Source organism: Dipodomys merriami, unplaced genomic scaffold (genome assembly GCF_024711535.1).
Source record: "Dipodomys merriami isolate MVZ:Mamm:240054 unplaced genomic scaffold, mDipMer1.0.p SCAF_5, whole genome shotgun sequence".
Classification (NCBI taxonomy): Eukaryota; Metazoa; Chordata; class Mammalia; order Rodentia; family Heteromyidae; genus Dipodomys; species Dipodomys merriami.
Window position 1 is genome coordinate 12,841,042 of NW_027206068.1, and position 27,707 is coordinate 12,868,748.

Genomic DNA, 27,707 nt, shown 5'->3' on the forward strand with positions numbered 1-27,707 from the left:
TGATTGCTTCCTCTATCTCATTGTAAGTTATTGGCTTATTTGATTTATTTCTTCTTGGTTCAGTTTGAGCAATTTGTAAAAATTCATCCATTTCTGCTAGTTTCTTTTCTTCCTTAGTGAGTACTGATTCTGGAAATAGTTCTTTATGATTGTTTGGATGTCTTGGATGTTTGTTGTAATTTTTCCTGTGACATTCCTGATCTTATTGATTTGGGTCTCCTCTCTTTTTTTCTTAATCTTGCCAGAGGTCCATCAATTTTATTGATTTTTTAAAAAACAGCTTTTTGTTTTATTAGTTTTATTTATAGTTTTCTTAGTCTATATCATTAATTTCAGCTCTTATTTTGTTATCTCACTCTGTCTAGTAACTTTAGGTTCAATTTTTTCTTATTTTTCTAGCAGTTTTAGTTGCATCATGAAATTATTTGCTTGGTCTGTCTCTGTTTTCTTTTTTAATATTTTATTTTATTGTAAAGATGCTGTACAGAGGGGTTACAGTTACATGAGTACATTTCTTGTTGAAAGCCTCTATTTTCTTGATTTGTGTACTGAGAACAATAAATTTGCCCTTCAGGACTGCTTTTGCCATATCCCACAGGTATCTTTGTAATGTATATTCATTTTCATTGAATTGTAGGAACTTTCAAACTTCTTTAATTTCTTCTGTGACCCAGATGTTGCTCAGAAGTGTGCTGTTCAATTTCCATGTATTTGAGTAGTTTCTATGATATGCTTTGTATTGAGAACTAGCTTTATTCCACTATGGTCAGATAGAACACACAGAATTATGTCAATCCTCTTGTATGTGCTTCAATTCTTTGTGTGAGCTATGATATGATGTATTTTGGAGAAAGTTCCATGGACTGGTGAGAAGAATATGTAATGGGTTGTTGTTGAGTGGAAAGCTTTGTAGATATATATTAAGTCCATTTGAGATACGGCATCATTTAATTCAGAGGCTTCCTTGCTAATCCTCTGGTTGATAGATCTGTCCTTTGGTGAGAGTGGAGTATTAAAGTCTCCTAGTAGTATTAAAGTCTCTAAGAAGGCAACTCCTGCCTCCTTTCTGGGAGCATTTTCATGGTAGATCTTCCTCCATCCCTACACTTGGAGTTTGTTTTTATCTTTGGCTGTGAGGTGGGTCTCTTGAAGACAAAACAAAAAATGGATGGAACTTGTTTTCTGATCCAATCTGCAGTTCTTTTTCTTTTGATTGGTGAATTGAGTCCATTAATATTTATTGAGGTGCATTGTGTTTGTCATTTTCCTGCTTTCCTACGTTTTTCTTCTTTCCTTTCCTCTTGTGTTTACTAAGTTGGTCTCCTAGTGACATGTCTGATGTGGATCCCTGTTCTTGATTGTTTTCTTCAGATTGTATTCCCTCTGAATATTTTTTGTAGTGCTGGCTTATTGTTTATGAATTCATTTAGTTTTACTATTGAAAATTTTAGTTTCTCCATGGAATATGAGTGCTAGCTTCTCTGGATATACCAGTCTGTGAATATTGGTTCTCAGAGCTTGGATGTATGATACTTTTCCAGACTTTCCTTGCATTCAGTGTGGAGAGATCTGCAGTGATTCTGATTTTTCCCCATTGTAGTATAGCTCCTTCTTTGCTTTTGCCACATGTAAAGCTTCTTTGTTGTTCAAATCTAGTGTTTTAACTGTGATGTGGCTAAAAGTGTTCCTTCTGGGATCCTGTTTGCTATGTGGTATGTATGCTTCTATGATATAGATGAGATTATCTCTTTTAAGATTGGGGAAATTTTTGGCAGTAATCTTATTGAATAAGTGTTGCATGCCTCTATTCTGGTATTCCTCACCTTCATCCACCCCAATTACATAAAGGTTAACTTTCTTGGTATTGTCTGCCTGCTCCTGGACTTCCCTTTGGTATACTTTAAGTATTTTTTCCGTATCTGTGACTTTTTTTTTCCAGTTGTTGCATTTTGTCTTCAGTACCTGATATTCTATTTTCCATTTCATTCACTCTATTAACTATGGATTCCATTGTGGTTTGTATGAAGGAAATTGGATGATTATGATTTCTATGTCAGTTCTCAAAGTGTCAATTTCATCTGTTAATGAGCTGTGTACTGCATCCATTCTCAAGTGCATCTCTTTTTTGATATCCTGGATCTCTTTTGATAAGTCGTTTCTTTGTCCCTTACATTTCTGATCCATTTCTCACTTTAATTCTTGAGTCATTGCCTCATTGCCTCTATCAGCTCTTGGATGTAGTGTTTTTCTTCCATTTCTTTTCACTTTCACTGGAGTTCTTCCCTGGGTGGTTGCTGGCTTTTGGGGATGGTTTGCTGTCTTGGCTATTGATGAATCTTGTAATTCTTGCTGTGAGTTTCACATCAGGATTCAAGGATTATTGGAGATGAATCCCGAACTCTGACTGTTTTGGTCAATAGGTGGCTGCCTTCGCTTGCTTCTGGGTTGGCTCCTGGGTCAGTTGTTGAAGCCTGCTCTCAGCCCTGGGCTGGCTGAGAGGGACTTTGCCTGGTCTTGGTTCTGTTGGGGGGAGGGGTTGACCTCCAGCTGATAGTCTGACCCATGTAGGGCTCACTCTTATTAGATTCTGGTGGGCACACACACACTACCCTCTGCTGAGGCATGTGCTCAGTTCCTGACTTCAGTCAGGGACAGGTGACTAGACAGTTTGGGCTCCTGGGGACACAGAGGTGGGGCTCGGTCAGCTGCCTACTGGAGCCCACAGGCAGTTACCGACTTCAGCCAGGGACTGGCAGCTTAGGCCGCTTGGACTCCTGTCCAGGGGCACCTAGGTTAGAGTCCTTCTGCCACAGGCTGTCGTAGCCAGCTTCAGCCAGCGACCAGTAACCTAGGTTGCTTGGGTTCCCTCCCAGGGGTACTCTGGGCCAAATGTGGTGGGCTGGGTGTACTCCACCAGCTGCTGGAGCCTGGGCACAGTTCCCGATTTCAGCAGGTATCCTGGGTTTAATGTGTTCAAGCTCCTGCCAGGGGCACACAGGTGGGACTCCTTTTGCTACTGGCTGCTGGAGCCCTCTTGCAGTTCCAGACTTCAGACAGGGACTCAGGGACCTGAGCTGCTGGTTCTCCTGCCCGGACACACAGGTGGGGTTCCTTCTGCTGCTGGCTGTTGGAGCTTATAAAAGCAGTTCCCGACTTCAGCCAAGGACCAGCAATGTTTGATCTCTCTCTTGGGGGCATTCTTGGTCAAGCATGGTGGGCAGTGTGTACTCCACTGGTTGCTGGGGTGCTTGCACAATTCCAGGCTTCAGTGGGACCAGTAGCCCAGGCAGGAGGGGGAGGGGTTCGGGTCAAGCTCTGGGGGTTACTTGCAGCACTGGTCTCCTGTGGGGGGGAGAAAGGGGAGCAGGAGACTAGGGGTAGGGGGTGGGGAGGGTAGGGTGTCCCCTGTTGAGTACTCACTTATCCTGGAACTGGTAAGGGGCTTTCTAGCAGTGCTGTGGCAAATCACTATATCTCTGTGCTATAGGTTGCTGGTGACCACTGGGTTCTGTTGTGATGATTGTGGGCTGGGCAGGGTGGTAGTGGGAGCTCTGGGTCTGAGTTTCACAGTATCTTGTCTCCAGTCTCTGTCTCTGTTTACACTGTCCGGGTTCCACACTATGGGAGTCTTCTGCACTGGTATGCACTGTTGTAGCTCTGAGGTCCCAGGCAGCCGCTCGCGGGCTGTTTTTGTGGCTTGGGGCAGAGCCACGCTGCCAGAGTGGAGGGTGGGGGAAGGGTCTTCATGCTTTTCCGTCTTTGTGTAGGTTCTGAGATTTCCTTTTCTTTTTTCACTTCCTGTATTTCTCTGGGTGTTCGCCTTTTGTCAATTTCTTGGGGAAACTCAGCATGGAACTTGAACTCTTTATTTGGTTGGAGAGAACTGTGGTGTTTCCCTACTATTCTGTCGCCATCTTGGGTCCCTCCTACTGCTTTGAAAACAGTTTTTTTGGTTTTGGTTTTGCTGGAATTCAGCCATACTCTTTCATGTATACAATGTCTCTGGTTGTTTACAGTGTTCAATAGCAGAGCTGAGTAATGGCAGAGATGGGTGGCCCCAAAGCCAAAAATATTTAAAACTCGATCCTTAAGAAAAGTATGTTAGCTGGGCATTGGTGGCTCACACCTGTAATCATAGCTACTCAGGAGGCTGAGATCTGTTCAAAGCCAGCCCACACAGGAAAGTCCAGGAGACTCTTATCTCCAAGTAATCACCAGAAAACTGCAAGTGGTGCTGCGGCTGAAGTGGTAGAGTGCTAGCCTTGAGCTGAAGAGCTGAGGGACAGTACCCAGGCCCAGAGTTCAAGCCCCACAACCAACAAAAAAGAAAAGAAAAGAAAAGAAAAGAAAAGTAGGTTAGCCGGGTGTTGGTGGCTCATGCCTAGCTACTCAGGAGGCTGAGATCTGAGGCTCATGGTTCAAAGCCAGCCTGGGCACAAAAGTCTGTGAGACTCTTATTTCTAATAAACTGCTCAGAAAACCGAAAGTGGTGCTGTGGCTAAAGTGGTAGGGTTCTAGTCTTGAGCTGAAGAGCTGAAGGACAGCGCCCAGGCCCAGAGTTCAAGCCCCATGACCGACTGAAAAAAAAATGTTGATCCAGGATCTAGAATCCTATTCCCCATTTTTTGATTTGTGCTTTGGGGTTCTTTTTTCAGTGGGGTTATAACATTTTCAGACACATATAATGTACTTTGGTCATGTTCAACCCCAATTAACCTCTCTTTTCTCCCTCTTCTCCACAACTTCATATGGCATATAGGATTGATTGTTCAAAGAGCCCAAAGCAATTACTTATAAAAAAAAATCTCCTAATTGATTTTTTTAAAGTCTGGGAATGAAGCTGAGGACCTTGTGCATTGAAGGCAAGGATGCTCTCACTGAACTGCATCCCCAGACATAATCTCTTATTTTATATTGGCCCAATTAGACACATTTATATGTTATGTTAACCTTCTAGCTAGAATTTCACATACTACATAACATGTTTTTTAAAATAGAAAATATTTGTGAGCTTATCAGTGCTCTTTGTGGGTTGCACTAAAATGTTTTGCCTATTGAAACTATAAATGAAATTGAAAGTAAATAATACATGTGAAAAATAATAACAAACCAAGGTCTTGTCTTTTCCCACAATTTATTTTTCAGGAAGGAGAAAACAAAGAATGTCATGTCTAACATATAACATATATAAAACATATAATTTTAGTTATAAATGGAGGTAAAAATCTGCACCAACCAAGTTTCATGATTGTAAATGTATGAAGCAGAGCATGCGGACATGCATATACAATTGTCAACTCTCTGCGGGCAGGGCCATGTCCCTAGTGCCAGGGCTAGCATACAAAAGGTACAAAATAAATGCCCATGCGGATGAATGAAAGAATAGTATAGCTATACCAAAATATAGCATGCACACCTATTTATTAGGTGACTTTTTTTCTTTGTGCCTTTTCACTTTTGTCTTTTCTCCTTTAAAACATTTGTGTATGCTGTTCCTTAGCTTTTTTGTTCAAGGCTGGCACTCTACCACTGGAACCACAGCACCACTTCTGGTTTTCTGGTGGTTAACTGGAGTCTCATGGAGCTGGGCACTGGTGGCTCATGCCTATAATCCTAGCTACTCAGGAGGCTGAGATCTGAGAATCACAGTTCAAACCCAGCCCGGGCAGGAAAGTCTGTGAGACTCTTATCTCCAATAAACCACTAGAAAACCAGAAGTGGCACTGTGGCTCAAGCGGTAGCATGCTCACCTTGAGCTGAAGAGCTGAGGGACAGCACCCAAGACCAGAGTTCAAGCCCCACAACCAAAAAAAAAAAAAAGCCTCATGGACTTTCCTGTCCAGACTGGCTTCAACCCTGATCCTCAGGTTTCGGCCTCCTAAGTAGCTAGAATAACAAGCATGAGCCACCAGCGTCCAGCAGATGAGCATTTAAAAAAAAATGCAAGTGTGCATGTCATATGAGAGGCATGAGCTTGCTATTGATTCATCAGCAGCTTATGCATATTCAATGAAATGGAATTCAATAAGCATGGAGCTAAATCTAACCAGAACTACAATGATGTTTTTACATAAAAAGACAGAAAATGTCCAGCCTCTTTTTCCAGCTAATCTGGGTCACAGTCTAATGAGTCTTCTTACTCTTGGGACACAGTCTGTCTACCCTAAACAATGTGAATTTTAACACATAATGAAAGGCTAAGTCATTTGATCATTTCTCTAAAATGTCATTTAGCTAACCTCCCTAGATCATGATACATATTACAGAATAATCTTTATGAAACAAGAATTAATGGCCATCCACTTTTGCACAGCTCACATTAATGGCACTGAAGAGAGGGCTGTTGGTCAGAAATAAAGCAGAAGACTTAAGGAATTCCCAGTTTGTCCTGCAGCAATGGATTCTTCTCCTGGTTTCCTGAGAAGATCGCAGCCGTGGCGTGGTGAAGGCAAGCATGCAGACCTTTACTTTTGATCACATTTCCAGAACTATTCTCTATTGGTATGTATTTCTTGTGTTTTCTGAAAATAACATGTTGGACAGTGATTTCAAATTAAAGCTGATATTACCTTCTTTCTAATGAAAGAATTTTTTGGGGGGGTCCAGTCGTGGGGCCTGAGCTCTGGGCCTGGGCGCTGTCCCTCAGTTCTTCAGCTCAAGGCTAGCGCTCTACCACTTGAGCCACAGTGCCACTTCCGGCTTTTTTCTTTTTGCTTATGTGGTGCTGAGGAATCAAACCCAGGGCCTCATATGTGCAAGGCAACCGTTCTACCACTGAGCCACCTTCCCAGCCCATGAAAGAATATTTTTAATAAGTTGTACTTTCTGTCTTCTTTTTCATGGTAGACACAAAAGAGCTAACTCTACAGAACCTAATCTATGGCTGTAACACGCTGGTGTCTTGTGATGATATAGTTAATCTTCTATTTGTGTAAGAAATGTGCACATTCACTATAATTTGAGTTTTTTATTTGTTTCTTGGGGTGCCTGAGCTCTCCCTTGGCTTTTTCCACTGAAGGCAGGCTAGTGTTCTACCACTTAAGCCATCCCTCCAACTTGTGGCATTTCACTGGTTAATTGGAAATGAGTCTTACTAACTTTTCTGCCCCCTTGCTTCACCATGATCCTCAGATTTCTGTCTCCTTAGTAGTCAGAGTTACAGGCATGAGCTACCATTGCTCAGTTGATTAGAGATTATGTGTTAAACATTATGTAGATACAGTAAACAACTGGCATCTGGTAGCACTTTTAGGATTAAAAAAAAGCAATATTAACAAGTCACAGTTTAGTATTCATAGTTCAAAGGAAGATTATTTCCTTATAGCCAAAATGTTTAAAAGGTCCAGGTGCTGGTGGCTCACACCTGTAACCCTAGCTACTCAGGAGGCTGAGATATGAGGATTATGGTTCAAAGCCAGCCCATGCAGGAAAGTCTATGAGACTCTTATCTCCAAGTAACCACCAGAAAAACGGAAGTGGTGCTGTGGCTAAAAGTGGCAGAGCACTAGCCTTGAGCTTAAGAGCTGAGGGACACTGCCCAGGCCCAGAGTTTAAGTCCCATGACCAACCAAAAAAAGTGTATAAGGAATAAAAAAATGTAAATAAGCATATTTGTACAGAAATTTGCTATTTAGTACTGACAGAAATATGATACTGCTGGTAAGACACAATTAATGTATTAGGAGCCAAAACTTACTTGTACATCAAAATAACAATCACAGGGACAATTATGACCAAGCAGCCTAGGGAGATCAGGATACCATTTGCAATTCTTAAAGGGAAAGCTGTGTCTGCAAACAGAAACAAAGTATTAGTTACATTTTGCCTTTATGGAGCATCTGTTTGTAATGCCATTAAATAAATGAGGAAGGAAGATGTGCTCTCCCCCCTTCCCCCCATCCTGCCCCAGGCTTTTGGTAATCTTTTTTTTTTATTAAATACATTAATACATAGTCTTTGGGTCAGTTTATCTTCCATTTAGAGAATGAGTTAGTGTATCTGGAACACTGTGTAAGGGCTGAGGAAAAGATGTCATGGCCTGGAGACATCTGCTTGGGTGTCTGTTGAACCAGCAGCATGAAGATGCTGAGGGTTCCCATGATGCACTGTGCACTTCTGGCCTGGCACTACCTGCTAGCTTACTGTGTTAAGAATCTTGGGAATTCTTTGAACCTGCCATTGTCTTTCACTTCCACATCCTCTGTGGCAATGCCCTTGTACTGGCTATTTCAAGTCTTCTCATTTACTAGCCTCCATGTGTTCTGAATGACACCTGTTCCCTCCTCCTGTTCCCAAGCTGCTGGCCTCTCTCCTTGGGCCTGGATCCCTCCCTCCTCCCTCCCTCCTCCTTCCCTTCCTTCCTTCTTTCCTTCCCTCCCTCCCTCCCTCCTTCCCTCCCTCCCTCCCTACTTCCTTCCTTCCTTCCTTCCTTCCTTCCTTCCTTTCCTTCTTTCATTTCCTTCCTTTTTTGTGTGCCAGTACTGACTAGGGCATAAGCCTTGCTCTCCCTTGGCTTTTTTGATCAAGGCTGATGCTCTACCCCTTGAGCCATACCTCCACTTCCAGCTCTTGGTTGGTTAATTGGAGATAAGTCTCATGGCTTTTTTTTTTTGGCCTGGGCTGGCTTTGAACTGTGATCCTGAGATCTCAGCCTCCTTAATAACTGCTAGGATTACAGATATGAGCCATTGGTACCCAGCTTGAAAATTTCTAAAATTAAAATTTCTTGGAATTCCTTTGTTTAATCCATTAATATTTTGCCTCTCTAAGCATCAGAATGAAGAGTAGAGTCTCTTTTGAGTCTGTAGGGAAAGCAAGATGGTTAGTTATCCTTTCTGTGTAATGCTTGGTAGATCTCTCTTCCTCCTCTTGGGTTGAGGCGTCCACTGGGATTTTCATGTCTGTTGGCCTCGTGTCCTTGCCCAGGTGGACTCATGTGACACCCTAGTCTCATCCTCTCCTTTGTTACCATGTCATTGGAGAACATTATTAGTTTTTTGGTGGGTTTTGCTTTGTCCTCTTAGAGTATAAATCTCTTGAAGCATATGATGATCATATTTCACTACTACTGGTCCATAATCGTAGCTGACTGGTTTTAAAGTAACAGGCTTGAGTAAAGCCCGAGTCACTTTCTCTCATTATTGCCTTTCACTGATTTACAGCTGGCTTTTAATGCCAATTCTCAAATCCCTATTAACAAGGGTTCAATGAGGGGTTTGGAGATGGAGGTTGGCTGTAGAGTGTTTGCTTGACACTCACAGGGCCCTAAGTTTGATTCCTTATAAGACAAAAGATCTCAATGAATTTTGCACTGGAATATAATTGAACATGGATGGTGAAGCCTTTCAATGGCTTTGATCTTGGGACACACTTTACCTGTGACAGCAAAGTGCTCAAAGGACCATGAAATGAATCTTACCTTTGCCAGGAATGGAAATCAGCGTGCTCATGAGGGCCAGACTTGTGTCATCTTGCAGAGTGAAGTTCACACAATACGTGCCAGGCCCATTGAAGGCTCTCCTCATGGTCAACAGGTGCATCTCATGCACATCTGCTGGGCTGCAGACCACATTCTGGGTGGTCTGGCAGGTGGGGTCAGCGATGATGGTGCAGACCTCCGTGGGGATCCTGCGAGATGGGAGAAGTGGGTAAGGACACACAGTGTGGGGGCAGGATGGGAATGGGGGGAAATGTAATGTTACTTTCAACATTTCCATAAAACCTAACTTCATCTCACTCATTCAAATCATGTAATGCAGAATCGTCACATATGATTTACTCTTTTTTTTATGATGTTAGGGCTTAAACTCAGGGCCTGTGTTCTCAGTTGGCATTTCTTACTCTCATAGCTAGAGCTCAACTACTTGAACCAAGTTTCCAGCCTGGCATTTTGCTGCTACTTTGAAGATGGAGCCTCATGAACTTTTCTGTCAGAACTGGCTTCAAACCTGGATCATCTGATTTTAGTCTCTTGAATAACTAGCATTACAGGTGTGAACCACCGGGGCCTCGCTTTGAGTTAACACTAAACTAAGCCTAGGGATGAGCTGCCATTTTCTCTTTGTGCCCAGGAAGGTGAGGCCCAGAGGATGGAGGAGCAGGAGATTATATCTCCTGGGGAGAGGGACTGGCAGAGACTGAGCGAAGCCCCAGCCATTCCTGCTATCCTCCAATACCAAGAAGACTGGAAAACACAGATGGCTTAGGTGTCAGGCAAAAATACTATCAGGAGGCGGAGCTGACTCTGCCTGACCCTATAGAGGTGCATAGACAGCTGCAACACTGCTGTTTGTATGGGACTTGCCATGTGCCAGGTACTGAGTGAAGGTCATGACATGATCTTGCTTGTTCCTTGGGATGACCCCTTAAGGAAAGTAACATTACCCCCTGTAAGGGGTGACAAGGCAGTTCAGAGAGGGGACATGTTTAGGCCAAGATCATGCAAGCAGCTCATTCTACTCCTTCATGAAAGCTGGAGAGTTTCTTAGTTATTTCTTTTTTACAAATAAAACCATATTTTAGATCATTCCATTCTCTTGATTACTTTATGTATTTAAGCACACAGTAAGTTTATTTATTTATTTTTGGTCCGGTCGTGGGGCCTGAACTCTGGGCCTGGGCACTGTCCCTCAGCTCTTCAGCTCAAGGCTAGTGCTCTACCACTTGAGCCACAGCATCACTTCCAGCTTTTTTTTTCTGCTTATGTGGTGTTGAGGAATCGAACCCAGGGCCTCATGCATGCAAGGCAAGTGCTCTACCACTGAGCCATGTTCCCAGCCTTATTTTTTTTTTTTTGAGAAATGTAGCTGGCCTGACTCATGATCTTCTTACCTCAGCCCACTTAGGTACACCTGGGATGACAGGTGTACACCACTATGCTTGACAATAGATGTTTTTATTACTTAAGTTACATACATGTAAATTAGATGCTTTTAAGGACACATCTAACTAATAATGTATATTTAGCTTATTGTATATAGCCTGACCAAAGCATAAGAAATCAAGTTATATTAGGAAAAGCTTAATTAATTATAGGAAAGGGATTAACATGAGACAATTGCCTATTCGGTTTCTGCACACTGGGTTTCAGCCAGACCTCTGGCCATGAGCTACACTCTGTCAGGTGCCAGTGGTCTGCAACCAAATTTTGTGATCACTGTGCTTCATTGACTTCATCTTGAAATGGACTCAGGATGGTGAGGATGATTCAGTATGAGAAGAGATGTAAGGTTTTGAAGACATAGTAAACAGTAATGTAGTCAATTGAATTGGATCACCACTTAAAGGTTGAGTGCCTTGCTCAATTCTAACAAAGAATGTGCTTGATAGCACCTTCTGAGGACCTCTATAAATCCTTCCTTGTGTGGTTTCTAATAAATAGGAATTTAAATCAGCTTAGAAGAGATAACTGGTGGTCAAGGCCTTAGTTCAGACCAGGGGTCATCCTCTCTTGATGAGCGCCTTTGGCGGAGACCATGTACTTACGTCCCTTTGAAGGTCAGCGTGAAGTCCATCAGGGAGTTGTCAGGATGTAAGCCAGGCATCAGCACATCTGTTATCTGGAGGATGTTAACCTCTAGGATTCCCTCTAACAGAATGAAAAACAACAGCACACAGAGTAAACCGTACCATGCTCCTGTCGACTGAGTGTGTCCATTCAGTTTCATACTTTGAAATCCTAATCAAGGTTATGTATTAGGTGATGGGGTGACCACAGAGAACCACACACGGCTCCTCTTCTCCTTTTGCCATGTACAGATGCAGCGAGAGATGGCCATCCATGAACCAGGGCCCAGGCCCTCACCAGACAATGACTCTGCTAGCACCTTGATCTTGACAAAGCACTTAGAACTGTGGGAAATCTCATGGAAATAAATCTCGACTGGTTAGAAGCCACCCAGTCTATGGTAGTCTACTATAGAAACCTGAATAGATTAAGCCACAGTCCTTAATAAATCAGAAGAAGTGAAATGGAGACAGTCATCTTGCCAAGCAGAAACCCTCCAAAATCTGGGAATTCGTGCATCTCTGTGTAACACGGATCAGTCCTTGTTTCTAGAGCCGGGTGTGTATTAGAAAGTAGTATTCCCTCTGGGAAGATGTTTTAGGAACAGGTGAGCCTGGCCAGATGTAGCCCTGGCTCAGAACATGGTTAACGCCTCTCCGACAGAGGTAGCTAGCTTGCAGTGCAGCTCTAACTTCCTTTCTCTGTCCCCACACACAGGGTACACAGTACCCAGAATGCACCGCCATGTGAAATGGCCTGTTCATCCTGCCTTTCATACACAAAAAGAGTGACTTTGTGAAAAGTAGCAGAGAGTGGAAGACAATGGAAATTGTGAGAATTCTATCCTGGTCTTTCTCCCCACTATTCATTCAGATTTCTGGATACATGGTGGCTTCATGCCTAGGGCAGGCTTGTAAACACATGGGCTCTGCAGAAGGCGTTTCCCTCCAGGATGCCTAGGGAATGACTGTTAGTGAGCCAGACTCTACAACTGAGTTGTCTTGCTAGTGCACAATGGTGCCATTTTGGAGCCTTCTAGTCTAGCCAAGTGACTGTGACAACCATGCATGTTGGCATCCATCCCCACTGGTCTTCAGCCTTACCTACAATTGTGATGGTGGCCTTAAAGTAACCATATCTGTAAATCTGGCAATTTTCATCAGAAACCTGACTCAGTTCCAGGGGGTTGTCACCAGCTGGCCCTGGAATGTTTAGAAAATAACGAATTAAAAATAGTTGTCCACAATGCAAGCCAATAGAAACATAGCCAAGCACAGGTAGTCCTAGCTACTCTGGCTGAGATTTGAGGATCAAAGTTTGAGGCTAGTCCAGGCAGAAAAGCCCATTAAACTCATCTCCAATTAGCCAACAAAAAAGCTGGAGGTAGAGCAGTGGCTCAAATAGAGTGCCATTGTGTCCCTGAGCACAAAAGCTCAGGGACAGCACTGAGGCCCAGAGCTCAAGCCCAAAGTCTGGCACGCACACATGCACATGTGTGTGTATTCAAGTGCGCGCGCGTGCGCGCGCGCACACACACACACACACACACACACACACATACACAGATCTCTTATTTCTAATACCTTGTCTTTTATTTATAGCAAATAGTAAAAAGCAGCTACAAGAAGGCCATTATAATAAAACACTTCTTTTGGACTGAATCATAGTGCCCTCTTGAGGCCAATGTGTGCATGTCAGCATGGAGTGTCAAGATGTGGGAATGGTCAGAGTGGCCATGGTATGAGGCAGGGTGAAGAATCAGATACTTCCTAAAGCAGACTTTTAATTAAGAACTTCTTGAGTGTCTTCACAGATAATTAGTAATGGGTGATAATTAATATGCCTTATATTAAAAACACTTTTAATGGCTTGCTTGTCCAGAAGTGCTCTCAAGTGACATTCATTTTGGGCTACTTGGAAGTTGCTTTCAACTACAGATGTATTTCCTCGGGACACTGGATGGGAGTTGGTGAGGTGTGTGGGGAACTGTAGGAGGAAAGTGGAGAGGGTCTGATTCTTTATAAGGGGTGAGTGTGTGCTTTCCTAGCTATGGAAAATGAACTAATCAGAAACATGACAGGCTAGATGAGGGAGAGCATTGTATACTTAGCAAGGGCTAGGTGCCAGTGGCTCTTGTCTATACTCCTAGCTATTCAGGAGTCTGAGATCTTTGGATCCTAGTTCCAAGCCAACCCAGGCAGACAAATTTGTGAGACTATCTCCAGTTAAACAGTAAAAAGCTGGAAGCAACACTGTGGTTAAGTGATAAAGCACCAGCCATGAGTGCAAAAGCTAAGGGAGAGCCTTGGGCCCTGAGTTCAAGCCCTAGTACCCATACATAATGCAAAAACAAATCTGTGCACTGGTGGCTCATGCCTATAATCCTAGCTACTCAAAGAGATGAGATATAAGGATCACAGTTCAAAGCCAACCCAGACAGAAAAGTCTGTGAGACTCATATCTCCAATTAATCATCAGAAAAGAAAGAAAAAAACAGAAGTGGAGCTATGGCTCAAATGATTGAACACTACCCTGGATTAAAAACCTCAGGGAAAACGCCCAGACCCTGAGTTCAAGACCTGCTTCATATGCATTACCAAATGCTACCACAGTTTAAAATATATTCTCCTTATAAAAAATATTGATAAGGAGGTTAAAAAACCCACAAGTACAAAGTGGAACCATTATAAAGACTACATAATTCTTTCAAATAGACAAATATTTCTGGATCTGTTTTTGTGGTGCTGAAGAAAGAACATAGACCTGTGAATGCTAGGAAAACACTCTACTAGTTAACTGTGCCCTCAGCCTCTTAAGTAGAGATTTAGTAATATAACCTATGCTTGGGGAAGTAGTTCAGGGGTAGAATGCTTAGTATACACACACACACACACACACACACACACACACACACACACACACACACACACACACACGTGTGTGTATATCTCACATGAATATATTTTAGCTATTAAGAAATCTACCTCAAAGATCACTCAGAAAATATCTACCTAAAGAAGGGGTAGGTACAGGTGGAAGACAAGGCCCGGGAACTGCAGCTTGCACAGTTAGATTAAGATTGAAGGTTCCGTTGAGCACATATGTGTGGTTCGAAGTATGGTTGTTGGAAATAAACAGACCAGTGTTATCTCCGAAATTCCACTTGTAGTCAATGGCAGACTTATTGAGAAAGTGGCTGGGATCATGAATGAAGACATCAAACATAATTGGAAGGTCTCGGAGGAAGGTTTCATCAGAGGAATTTCGATCATTCTTCTGGAACATGGTCACAAACACAGGAATCTCATCTAAAAGAAACAGCATAAAGAAAGATAATATGCACAACAGAACTGGGACTTGAACTCAGACCATTGTGCTCTTGTATAGCTTTGTCCACTCAAAGCTGGATTTTTTTGCCCACCTAGCTTCACACTGTGATCCTTAGATCTCAGCCTCCTCAGGAGCTAAGATTATAGGGATGAGTCACTAGAGCCTGGAGATTGGTTGATTTTTAAGTAAAGGATTACAAAAATGTTTTTATATTAAAAATTAAAATTAGGGCCAGGTACAGTGGTTCACACATGTAATCCTAGCTGTTCAGGATGCTGAGATTCAAAACCACCAAGGGCAGGAAAGTTCATGAGACTCTTATCTCCAATTAACCACCACAAAGCCATATGTGGAGCTATGTCTCAAATAATAGAGCACTAACCTTGAGCAAAAAGCTCAGGGACAACGTGTAGGCCCTGAGTTCAAGCCATTGGACTGGCACTAAGTACCTACCTACCTACCTACATACATACATACATACATACGAGCATTCATTCCTTCTTACATGAACATTTTCTAGAGTTTTCAAAATCTGGAAAATCGGTAGGCACAACATGATTAAATATATAAGTTCGGGTAGGGTCTCAGCAATTGGTGCCTACCTTAATGCACTAATGTCAAGAAACCTCTAAGGGCCTCATCCACAGTTAACCCAGAGTTCATGCCACGCACCTGTGACCACGTAGACATCTTTAACCTGAGCGATGGGAATGTATGCCCGACCATGTCTTCTGTAGATGGTCACTTCCATGACTTGAGGACCAAGAGTCAGGTTGGTCGTGTTAATAGAAACTCTCACGGAACACCGGCCCAGTTTCTGGAAATACTGACCTTTAAGACCATGGACATTTTTAGTTATTGTCAATATCATTTGGTCATCATAGGAAGTTGTTTCTTAAAGGGAAGGCTTTGTGAAAGGATTTGAATCTTGATCCTCTGGATCTCACTTTCTGGAGTGAAATCACTCAGAGGAGGGGAACAGGCTTCTAATGTACTATGGTTCCACACAAAGAGAAAGTGCTCGGAAATTCTGTGTGAAACCTTACAAAACAAATCCACACTAATATATATGCAATGACATCTAGTTAGTTAAAGTGATAAGAGATATTTAGTGGGTAATAAAATAGGTGCTTACTTTACAATAAATATATAAATGGCCCCTTAAAACACATAATTTGTCTATAGGAAATACATTTGATATAATAACAACATGTCCAAGGGGGTTATTTTCTGAAGCCAAGCACCAATGGCTCATATCTGTAATACTAGCTACTCAGGAAACTAAAATCTGAGGACCAAGATTCAAAGTCATCCTGGGCAGGAAAGTCTGTGAGACTCTTTTCACCAATAAACTACTTCTTGAACTCTAACTCAAGTGGTAGAGCACTAGCTTTGAGCAAAAGCAGCTCACAGACAATGCCTAGGCCTGAGTTAAATCTCTAGGAACGCCTCCCCCGCCCCACTCACTCACAAGTTATTTTGGAAAGATTCTATGTTAGTTTTGTAACAGTACGACTACACCTACATTATTATATTTAAAAAGGGATCAGTAATCTTCACTTTCTAATAGTATTTCTATATAAAAACACAGCTAAGTACTGGATCCTCCTAGTTACTTGGAAAGCTGAGATCTAAGAATTGCACTTCAAAACTAGTCCAGGCAGGAAAGTATATGAGACTCTTATCTCTGATTAGCCACTAAAAGCCAGACACAGAGCTGTGGCTCAAATGGTAGAGCTCCAGCCTTGAGCAAAAGAGCTAAAGGACAGTGACGAGGCCCTCTGTTCAAGCCCCGTAGCTGCATAAAAACAAAATAAAACAAGGAGTAGGGATTACAGACACAAAGGGATAAAGTGGTTCTATAAACACATTTCTCAAGCATCTTTGAGTCAACTCCTTGTCTTTCTTCAATTTCCCTGAAATTGCTACTAGCAATTGCTACTACCTGGCAGGGGACTGATGTGTTTTGGCCTATTTGGGCACGGTAAGATGAGTGCATGTGAGATGGCGATGTTTAAAGACTATCACATGGCCAAATGAGTGAGAAAAACCACACTGCTCATACGATGTGTGACCCGCAATCACCCCTTGCAAGTGGATTGGAGGGCAACTCCACTGGAGGCAGTGGGACAGGCGGGTCTCTGACAAGGGGCCAGTAATGCACAAGAAAACGTTAGTGCCCGAAATGAGAGATGAGACCACATGCAGCTGAGGAAACTGGAAATTCAAGGAAGTCTTATTAGAAAAACAGTTTTTTAGGTTGAAGGTAGGCTTTACATAAAGACATCTGCTCTGGATATGTTTAATGGAATGTTAACCAGGCTTTTCAAAAATATGCTTGAAATCAGGCCCTGGTGATTCACACCTATAACCTTATCTATACAGGAGGCTGAGATCTGAGGATTCCAGTTCAAAGCCAACCTGGGCAGAAAAAAAAAATCTGTGAGCCTCTTATTTCCAATTTAGCACCAAAAAAGCCACAAGAAGGGCTGCGGCGTAAATGGTAGAACATGAGCCTGGAGTGAAAAGGCTAAGGACGAGAACTTAAGCCCTGGGTTCAAGTCCCAGTACTGATACCGAAAAGGAAGGAAGGAAAATTTCATTTTTACTTGCTTTTTTCTTTTTTCAAATTTCCTACAGCACATGTTTCTTTGTTAAACTTGAGAAAAAATAGCATAAATTACCATTTAGGTACCACTGTGTGTATACATACATATATGTATATATACATATATATACATATATATACGTGTATATATATGTATATATACATATATATGTATATATACATATATATATATATATTCTTTTTTGTCAGTCCTAGGCTTGAATTCTAGGCCTGGATCCCTAAACTTCTTTTGCTCAAGGCTATCACTATATCACTTGAGACACAGCTCTACTTCTGGCTTTTTTTGGTGGTTAACTGGAGATGAGTCTTACAGACTTTCCTGCCTGGGCTAGTTTTGAACCGCGATCCTCAGATCTCAGCCTCCTGAGTAGCTAGGATTACAGGTGTGAGCCACCAGCACCCAGCATCATTTTTTTTTAGTATTACTATTTTAGATAGTTGAATCTACTTTTCTTCTCATTTTAATTCCTTGCTGTCCTGGGAATTCACAAGGTTAGCCAGGATTTTATTTTTCTTTCTCACTGTCCACCCAAGTAAAGAAAATGAACAGACTAACTGTAAAACTCTTGGTACCCTAATGACAACAAGGAAGCAGAAGGTTCAGTTTTAAAAGGTAAAGGAAAGATGAAGGCAATTGGTAAAAGTCCAACCATGTGTGTGAAAGATGTAGACGAAATTCCCTTTCTTCCCTCGGTGGGGGTGAGGAAAGGGCCTCCCATCAGGAAACATGTGCTGGCTTCGGTCTGTGTCATTTCCCCAGACGCTGTCCTTGGACCAATTGTACACGTATGGGTCAGGAGACAAACCAGACTCTAAACAGAAAAGGAAACAAGTCAGGAATGGTACCTGGGTTCCAAGTGCCCAATGCGTGTCACTCAAACACTGCTTTGTAGTTTTCCATAACTAACTGAAAAACTTTTTTCGTGTCGGTTGAACTCTGGGCCTGGGCGCTGTCCCTCAGCTCTTCAGCTCAAGGCTAGCGCTCTACCTCGGAGCCACAGCGCCACTTCTGGCTTTTTCTGCTTTTGTGGTGCTGAGGAATCCAACCCAGGGCCTCATGCATGCGAGGCAAGCACTCTACCACTGAGCCACATTCCCAGCCCAATTGAAAACTTTTAAATGACAGGATTAACAACTTAATGCCTGCATATGACATTTAGATCTTCCACACTGATTCAACTGATGAAAGGAAAACAACAATAAACCTCCAACTCCATACTGGACACTGGTGGCTCATACCTGTAATCCTAGCTACTCAAAAGGTTGAGATTTGAGGATTGTGGTTTGAAACAAGCCCAGGCAGACAAATCCAAGAGATTCTATCTCCAATTTAGCAGCCAGTGATGAATTTCAATAATCATGCTGCTTTCTCACACTTGTAATCCTAGATACTCAGGATGCTGAGATCTGAGGATAGTGGTTTGAAGCCAGCCCAAGCAGAAAACTCTGAGAGACTCCAATTATGTGTGTGCATGTGCATGCACGTGTACACAAACACACACTCACACACACAAACAGAAGTGGAACTGTGCCTCAAGTGGTAGAGTACTAGTTTTGAGCAACAGAGCTCAGGGACAGCACCTGGTCCCTGAGTTCAAACCCCAGTGTTGACATACAAAGGCAAAACCTCAAAAACACAAAGAAATGCTGGTCAGCAAAAACTAAACTCATCAGAGTGGCTCAGTGGTAGAGCGCTAGCCTTGAGCTGAAGAGCTGAGGGACAGTGCTCAGGCCCAGAGCAAAAAATCTGTTAAACTGACTATTTTTGGAGTGGCTAAAAATGTTCCAAATAATAAAATGAAAATCTAGCTGATAAGGGTACTAGATAGGCTTGGATGTGTTAACACTCAGGTTGATGAAGGGGCCGGGTTAAGACCACATGCTCACCCTGCATCATCTAACTTGAAGAGGATGCACTATCATCTTGCTTTCAGGTGCATTAAGGTTTATGAGCTGGGCCCCAGTAGTTTAGGAGAACTGCTTACCATTTCTGCAGTTTTTCTCATACACTATGTCACCATTGGCATCTTCCTTTTGGCATTTCGGGAACACCAGATTCACCACAAATGTGATATTTGAACCTAGCAGTGCTGGGGAGTCGCTGGTCAGCACTGCCCGCACACGGCCTCCTAGGATAACAAAGCGGGGATGGAGCTCACTGAGCCAGCATCAATTTTTCCTTTCCCCCAGAGATAAACATTGAAAGGTAAATCAAAATATAAGAATTGAAGAAGACACAGATTTCTTTAGAATGCATTAAATTCACTTTATTGATGCTAACATTCTAAAAGATGAATAACAACAATAAAGTGAGACTAAAAGATTCTCTAGCTATAAAGAGAATAATTAGGAAAATTAAAATAGCAGGACACTGGTGACTAAAGCATGTAATCCTAGCTACTCAGGAGGCTGAGATCTGAGGATTGAAGTTTGAGGCTAGGCAAGGCAGAAAAGTCCATTAGACTCTTATCTCCAATTACCCAACAAAAAGCTGGAAGTGGAGATGTAGTTCAAGTGGTAGAGTACCAGCATTGAATTAAACAACTAAAGGAGAACATGAGGTTCTGAGTTCAAGCCCCATTATAGTGCAAAAATAAAAATAACAAAGCAATCCATGAACACCCTTCTCTTCTGACACATTTTTCCTCTCATCTCTCGTATATCATCAGCCATCTAGCGTTCCGTCCACATTTTAGGCTTATTGTATTAAGCTAAAGGAAAATAAAAGTAAAAAATGAAATAAAATCTGCCCATTGGATTGAAGAGAAATGATAAAAATATGTTTTTTTAAAAAAAAATTTCAAAGCCAATGGCTGAAGGTGTCTTTTATCTGAATGGATCGATGATTCACTTTCTGATAAACCACCCTGTATCAGAGTCACAGGTGATGCCCATTTCCATGTTAGTTTGAGACTAAAACGTCTACTTGAAATGTTCTAAGAATAGGCATTATTTTGTGTGTGTGTGTGTGTGTGTGTGTGTGTGTGTGTGTGTGTGTGTGTGTGTGTGTGTGTGTGTGTGTGTGTGTGTGTGTGTGTCTTAGACAGGGAAAAATATTGGCATAAGAGAAAGATTTCCAAGGAGCCCCTAGCTTGGCAACCAGGGCACCCTCTGTTGTTCATGTGGGCACATGAGCCATGAGTCTCACAGGCTCGCCAAGCAACCAGGCTGATTGCTGTGGGCAGCTCCAGTGTTCTGGATGGTTTCTTTCCTTTGACATACCTTTCCATGAGTTTTCCCACCTTGCATCTCCCGGTTTCCACACTGGGTACAGCTTTTCATTCCAGTCATTTTCATCAGAAGACCAGCCATGTAACTGGTTGTGCTCCCTTGTAACACCAGGATGTCTTCCACTGCCCAGCACATCACGAAATCCTGTGTCAGCATTTGAAAAACCAATTATTTCTCTCGCCCATTTCTCATTTAGTTCTTATGTAGCAGTGGTGATAGAAGCTATTCATTTCAGACTGTTAGAAAGCAAGTATACAATATATCCAGAAAGTGGGGAGTGCTTTTTTTAAAAAAGCCTACTGCAAATACTTTGAATATAATATTTTATCAAATCTCTGTATGAATGCGAACTGGATACATTAAAACATTTAAGTTATTATAAAGGTGGTGTATGGAGGAGTTACAGTCACGTAAGTCAGGTAATGAGTACATTTCTTTTTGGACAATATCACCCTTTCCCTTGCTGTCTCCCAATTTTTCCCTCCCATCCCTACACACAAGTTACATAGTTCCTTTTCAACATAGTGTGTAGTGAGTACCACTGCTGTATTGGCTGAATGCTTTTTTCTGTAAGTCAGTTGGCTTCTCTGAATATTTGGGTTTGATTTGAAATCATGAGGTAAACTGATGTTAATGTTTTTCAGACCTGGTTTTAAATCTTTCCTCAGTGTGAACTAATCTCTGTCTGAAGCAAGGCAACATGAAGCACAGGAGTGCTTCCATGATTCAGAGACAGGCAGTGGGAGGAGGGCCCACTGGGAAACAGCCGTTCTACAGCCCAGAATGTGGTCTGTCTTGAAATTTTCAAATACATTTGTTGAATAGAGTATTTTATGCTTTAAAAAATGTCATTTGGGATGAGGTTGTAGCTCATTGGTAGAACATTTGCTTGACATATGTGGGGGCTTGAATTTGATTCCTAGAATAACACACACACACACACACACACACACACACACACACACACACATTCTGTTTGCTTGAATAAAAAAATTCTATCCACTCTATTTCTGTTACTGAGAGTAGAATTTTAAAGTCCTTATAGTTGTGTATTTGCCAATTGCATAAGTTTTCTTCCAATTTTTACTTCATGTATTGTTAGAATTGTATGACTAGAACTGTTAAAAAAATCTTATTGATGTATTGGCCCTTTTATTATTAACTATGGTGACATTCCTTCTTATAAAGAATACTTTGATGTTAATGCTAGGTGTTTAATATGTCATTTTTACTTTAATCAGTTTTACTTTATATCATATATATATATATATATATATATATATATATATATGAACTAAGTGTGAGCTCAGGGTCTCATGCTTGCTATGCAGGTGCTCTATCCCTTGAACCATGCTCTCAGCCCATTTTGTTTTAATTAATTTTTGGATAGGGCTTTGAGTTTTGGCCCAGGTCAGCCAGGACCACAATTCTCCTATTTATGATTGTTGCATAGCTAGAATGGCAGCCACCTGGACTACACCCAGCTATTGGTTGAGTTGGGTATCACTTTGTGTGCCACCAGTGCCTGGCTAAGTTTATAATTCTTTAAAAGCTCTTTATAATCTTGAATTGATGGCCACCCAGTGACTAGTGGCCATGTGGTTTCTACTTTCTTTGATTATAGCAGATTGGTTAGTTCCCTTATTCAGCAGTCTCTTGAGCAATGGATTTACATGCCACTACTTTTTATTTTTTTTGATATGGAATAACACTATAGTTCTAATGTTCATTTCTCTAATGACTAATAGTGTAGAACATTTGTTTCCATTTTCAAAGCCAAATGTCCTGTGATTCTGTGAGAGTGTTCTTATTTAGAAATAGATATTAAGGACAGGAAATTTGTGTTTATGGATAAATGTTTGTAACAGGATATTTACTTTGAATGGAGTCACATGAAAAGAACTAAGATTCTTTCATTTGAGCCAGTTCTAGGGACTAATGGGATTCATCCAGGGTCGTCCTTAATTTGGTAGAAATGAAGAGCCATGACTAGTTCCAAGAATTAGTCCTTTCCACTGTTCCAGAGTCTACTTCATCAGGTCCCGAGAGTGTTTCCAGAAATATAATCAACATTCAGTTTTCCCTCTTCTGATCTTAAATTTCAGATGTCAAGGACAAGCTCTCAAACTTAAAAATAGAGTAACAATGAGCTAGGCATTGGATGGCTCACGCCTGTAATCCTAGCTATTCAGCAGGCTGAGATATGAAGATCACAGTTCAAAGCCAGAAGAAGCAGGAATGTACATGAGACTCATCGCCAATTAACCACCCAAAAGCCAGAAATGGAGCCTTGCTCAGGGACAACATTCAAGGACAGAGCCTAGGCCCTGAGTTCAAGCCCCAGGAATGGCAAACAAAACAAAACAAAACAACAAAAGGAAAAAAAGTAACAAGAAATGAACACATGGGATATTGGAACAAAATAAAACACAGAATAGACCTACAACCATACCTCACTGATTTTTGAGAAAAATGTGGAAATAATGTAATAAGACTGAGACATGGTTCAAACATTAGAATGCCAGTTATGAGCAAAAAAACCCAAAATGGAACAAAACAAGAACACAGGCCCTGAGTTCAAGATCTAGGCAACAAAAAGCAGGGTGGGGGAATTAAATAAAAGAGACAATGCAATGAAGAAAAGACAAACTTTTAAGTAAACGGTGCTGTAAAAAATTAGAGCACAGATGAAATCTTCTGGATTTAGAGACAGATAAGACTGCTTAGACTTGACAAAAAGAACATCATCCATAAAGAGATAAATGGGCAAATAGGACCTTATCAAAATAAACATTTTGCTCTATGAAACTACTAGGAGGAAAAAGGAGAGCTACAGACATGGAAAAGTTATTTGCACACTACATTTCCACCAGAGGGCTAGTATCCAAAATGTATAAAGAATTTTCAAAACTCAACATTAACAAACAAGTAATTCAAATAGTAATTGGATGAAAGGCATGAATAGATGTGTCAAGAAAGGAAACATAAGGTGGGTGCTAGTGGCTTCCCCTTCAGGAGGCAGGAATCTGAGGATCATGGTTGAAGGCCAGCTGTGGCAGAAAAGTCTGTGAGACCCTTCAATTATCCAGCAAAATGCCAAAAGTGGAGGGATGGCTCAAGTGGTAGAGTGCCAAATTTGAGAAAAAAAGCCACGCAAGAGCATGAGACTAATTTCAAGCTCCAGCACTGGCCTGCATGCACACACGCACACACGCACACACGCACACACGCACACACACACACACACACACACACACACACACACACACACACACACACACACACACACACCAAAAGTCAATGAGCGTGTATGGATGGCAAGAAGATAATATTACTGGTTAATAGGAAAATACACACTTAAACCACAATGAAAATTCCCTGTAGATGTAGTAGTGGCAGTTCCTAATGCAGGGAAGGATGTAGACATTGGGTCACTCATACATTGCTCATGGGAATATAAAAATGATCCTTTGTTAGTCTCTTGTAAAACTTACATACAACCAGTTGTATGTAACCAGTTCGCATGCATCCCAGGGAAATGGAAGTTAGGTTCACCCACAAATCTGTACATGAATATTAGTTATTCATCATAGCTCAAACTGGAATAACCCAGGTGTTCTTCAATGAATGAATGGTTAAACAACCTGTGATGGAGATATATCTATATCTATCCCTATATATATCTATAGATATAGATATATCTATAGATGGCCATCTATAGATGGCCAGGAGATATATCCATATCTATATAGATACTATCTATCTATCTATCTATCTATCTATCTATCTACCTATCTATATAGATAGATAGATAGATAGATACTACCTATCTATATAGATATAGATATATATATATCTCCTGGCCATGGGGAATACCACTCATCAATAAAACAGAAGCAATGATTGATACAACAAACTTCCATAAATCTCCAGATAATTATGATGAGGGGGATGTCTAAAGGTTACAAGCTATATAATTCCATTGGTTGTGGAATTCCAGAAATAACAAAATGATAAAGATGGAGAGTGGATTTGTGGTTGCCAGGGGCTGAAGGTATGGGAGGGGATTGGCTATAAAAGGGCACCAGGCACCTGTGGAGATGGAATCTTCTGTATTTTGACCGTCTCTGTGTCAGTATCTTGGCTGTGATACTGTGTTGTGAATTATGTTATTGGAGCAAACTGGATAAAGGGTAAATGGGAGTCTCTTTGCATTATTTCTTATAATTCCATGTGAGTCCACAATTACTTTCCCAAATAAGAAATTAAAAAAACCCCAAAAGTAAGCAGATCTTAAGTGGGTTTTTAAAAAGTGTGAGGGAAGGTGGGGCAGGGGGTGGACATTGAAGGTGAATGGCAGTCTCAGCGGTTCTGGTCGCCCTCACAGCGGAGACTTCCCAGTACATCTGGGTCTATTCTGAGCACCAGCAGCCAGGAGGCTGGGCTGCTTGCTCTGTACCAGTCGGCACCCTCTCCTTCCTCCTTTTTTTTTTTTTTTTTTTTTAACCAGGGATAGCAATGCAAAGTGGCAGAGTGAGTGGCCTTGCAGTTCCATACAACACTAAATCTTGTTTTCTTCTGGCCAGAATATTTCACCTAGAACAAGACGAACCCAAGAATGGTAGCAGATGGTCTGCTCAAACTCAGCGTCCTGTTTGACCTGGTTTACTGGGCAGCGCCTGGGATCCCGGTGAAAGGGGCTGGGCTCAGGAGGCAGGCCCCTGGCGGGTCAGATTTCCCACCCTGGCGCTGTGGGATCTATCCTGGGAGGCTCTCCGAGGTCCTGCAAGCCTGTCACACGTGAATGTCCCGGCCAGGTCCCCTTTGCAAAACAGATGCGGGAAGAGAGATTCACGGAAGCTAAGTCACTGGTGGCACAGCCAGGCTGGCAGGGAGCCCAAATCTGTTCTACTCTTTCCCTAGCGGGAAGGACAAGGGTATGGCAGGCTTGGTCAGCTGCCTGCCAGCTGTGTGGCCTGGGGCGAATTCCTTGCCCTCTCTGGCAAAGGTGATAATCAGTACCAGATCCCTCCAATCCACCCACCCCAGGTTCCTCAATGCTACTTAGCCCCCACCCTTCACCCCCAGCTGCCTCTGGGCTGCAGTCAGTGTAGTGGCAGGGAGTCGGAGGCCCGCCTGGGCACACCCCCCCGCCCCACCCCCAGCTCTGAGCATCTCTGGCTTCCTTGAGGATCACTTTCTTCTCTGATCACAATCTCTCAGCCCAGGACTCCAGCGTCCCCTCTCTCGGCCTGGCCCACTGGCTCTCCCCTGGAGGAGGAGGCGCCATGCAGGTGCTCTGGTGCCCATGCCTGCATCCACGAGCCTGAGTTTGGGGGTCTTAGCTATTCACGGGACCATTGCTCCATTAAGGTGAATGCGAGAATCACCTGAGCGATGTAAGCAAAGCAGCTAGCATAGCCACGCAGGCAGGCAGGTCTGCCTCAGCTCTGCAGTTCTCAGGTTCAGAGGGTAAGAACAGATTTTACACAAGCTGCTCTCTCATTCCCAAACATGTCATTTGATCCCACGGCAGCATTTTAAAGGGACAGTTAAAAAAATATGTTTCTTATTGTAAAAATAGTGTACAGAGGGGTTACAGTTACGTGAGTAAGGTAATGAGTACATTTCCTATTGAGCATTGTTACCTCCTCCTTTGTTTTCCCCCTACCATCCCTTCCCTCCCCACCTCCCCACCTCCTCCCTCCCTCCCCCCCACAAGTTGTAATATACTATGTGATTTTTTGTTTCTTTGGTATCCTCCTCCCCCAGGGTAACCCCTGTTTTCACTGTATTGGATTCCGGTGCCCTGTATCTTGTATATACACCTTTTTAATTTGGGGAGGAGAAAGGAAAAAACAAAATGCTTAAATAAGGATACAGGTTGACCCATTGTAACAATGAGATGTACAAGACACTATGTTGAAAATGAACTTTAAAGGGCCATTTTTATGCCCAGCACCAGCAGCTCTCACCTGTAGGACTAGCTACTCAGAGAAACTGAGATCTGAAGATCACAGTTCAAAGCCAGCTCAAGCAAAAAAAAAAAAAAAAAAAGCCAATAAGACTTTATCACCTATTAATCAGCAAAAAACCAGAAATGGAGGTTGGCTCAAATGGTAGAGCATCAACTTTTAATGAAAAAAAAAAAAAAAAAAGAAAACTAGGAAAGCATCCTGGCCCTTAGTTCAAGCCCCAGTACCAGCACCAAAATAAAACAAACAACAAATACAAACAACAAAAGCATTTAAAAATCTCTAGGGCTGGGATGTAGCTCAGTGGCAAAGCATTTGCCTAGCAAGTACAAAGTCCTGGGCTCTATTCCCCGTACCAAAAAAAAAAAGACAAAAAAAAAGTTAAAACAAACAAACAACCCCCCCCCCCCCCCGCAACAAACAAACAAACCTCCCTAAACTGGAACTATGGCAGGAAGAGGAATGCACTAAGCTTACTGCTTAGTGAGCACGGCAAACTGCAGAAAGGTTGGGGCAGTTCAGCTCAGCAAGAGTCTGTGCTGTGGGGGATGAAGGCTCCTGAGTCAGACCTGGGAGCCCTTTTTCCTCTGAGCTCTCCATCCTTTTGGAGAGAGCCAACATTTTGTTGCAACAGCAACTGTCCTGCCTGTGACCACTGTGCGTCAAGTACAGTGGAAAGAGCTCAGGGGAGCTTCATGGGCCAGAAGCAAAGATGGGCTTGGAGGGCTTTTGCTGTCCTTCCAGCATTCCTACTGTGGGTAGAAGAAATGGGTGAGGCGGTAATTGCTTCCCATGGAGCTCCAACCCAGGCCTGCTCAGAGGGCATTATTATCCATCACTTGAGCCAACAGCCAGAGAGTGGGTTAAACACCAACAGAGAAACAGAAACTCACTCTTGGTGGCACAGAGTGGCAGTCCTGAAGCCAGAAGCAGAAATCCCAGGATGTGGTAGAGACATTCCATGCTGAGTCCTCACCGGCCAGGGCAATCAGGGCTCCACTTGTAACTCTTAGGAATCCATCCACCCTGAGCAACA

The 27,707-nt window shown here is 42.4% G+C and overlaps 1 protein-coding gene and 1 long non-coding RNA gene across 4 annotated transcripts in view; one reads left to right on the forward strand and one right to left on the reverse strand.

The window, feature by feature from the left end:
• The window catches only part of LOC138809509 (uncharacterized), a 26,976-nt gene extending 15,090 nt beyond the window's left edge, over window positions 1-11,886 (forward strand). The window contains exons 1-4 of one of the 3 annotated variants that reach the window (XR_011366879.1): window positions 2,812-3,102; window positions 6,314-6,501; window positions 9,428-9,647; window positions 11,758-11,886. This is a non-coding gene — a long non-coding RNA (uncharacterized lncRNA). Of the gene's footprint in view, window positions 1-2,811; window positions 3,103-6,313; window positions 6,502-9,427; window positions 9,648-11,757 lie in introns of those variants that run through there. The other 2 variants (XR_011366878.1, XR_011366880.1) reach the window with 2 other exon arrangements.
• Gpnmb (glycoprotein nmb) lies at window positions 6,368-27,707 on the reverse strand. Its single transcript, XM_069996093.1, has 11 exons — window positions 27,565-27,707; window positions 20,688-20,840; window positions 19,451-19,594; window positions 18,116-18,277; window positions 15,509-15,667; window positions 14,518-14,814; window positions 12,610-12,708; window positions 11,485-11,587; window positions 9,419-9,627; window positions 7,697-7,790; window positions 6,368-6,521 (listed from the first exon to the last, which is right to left on the reverse strand). Exons 1-11 carry the CDS (start codon window positions 27,632-27,634, stop codon window positions 6,368-6,370), a joined length of 1,644 nt encoding a protein of 547 aa, XP_069852194.1. The 5' UTR covers window positions 27,635-27,707.

Bases quoted from the DNA above. Each gene is read 5' to 3' on its own strand.
- Gpnmb (XM_069996093.1), bottom strand. From the start codon at position 27,634: ATGGAATGTCTCTACCACATCCTGGGATTTCTGCTTCTGGCTTCAGGA. The intron at 20,841-27,564 runs GTGAGTTTCTGT...ATGCTGACACAG, and splicing joins GCCACTCTGTGCCACCAAGA to GATTTCGTGATGTGCTGGGC. The intron at 18,278-19,450 runs GTAAGCAGTTCT...TTTTCTGTTTAG, and splicing joins TGAGAAAAACTGCAGAAATG to AGTCTGGTTTGTCTCCTGAC.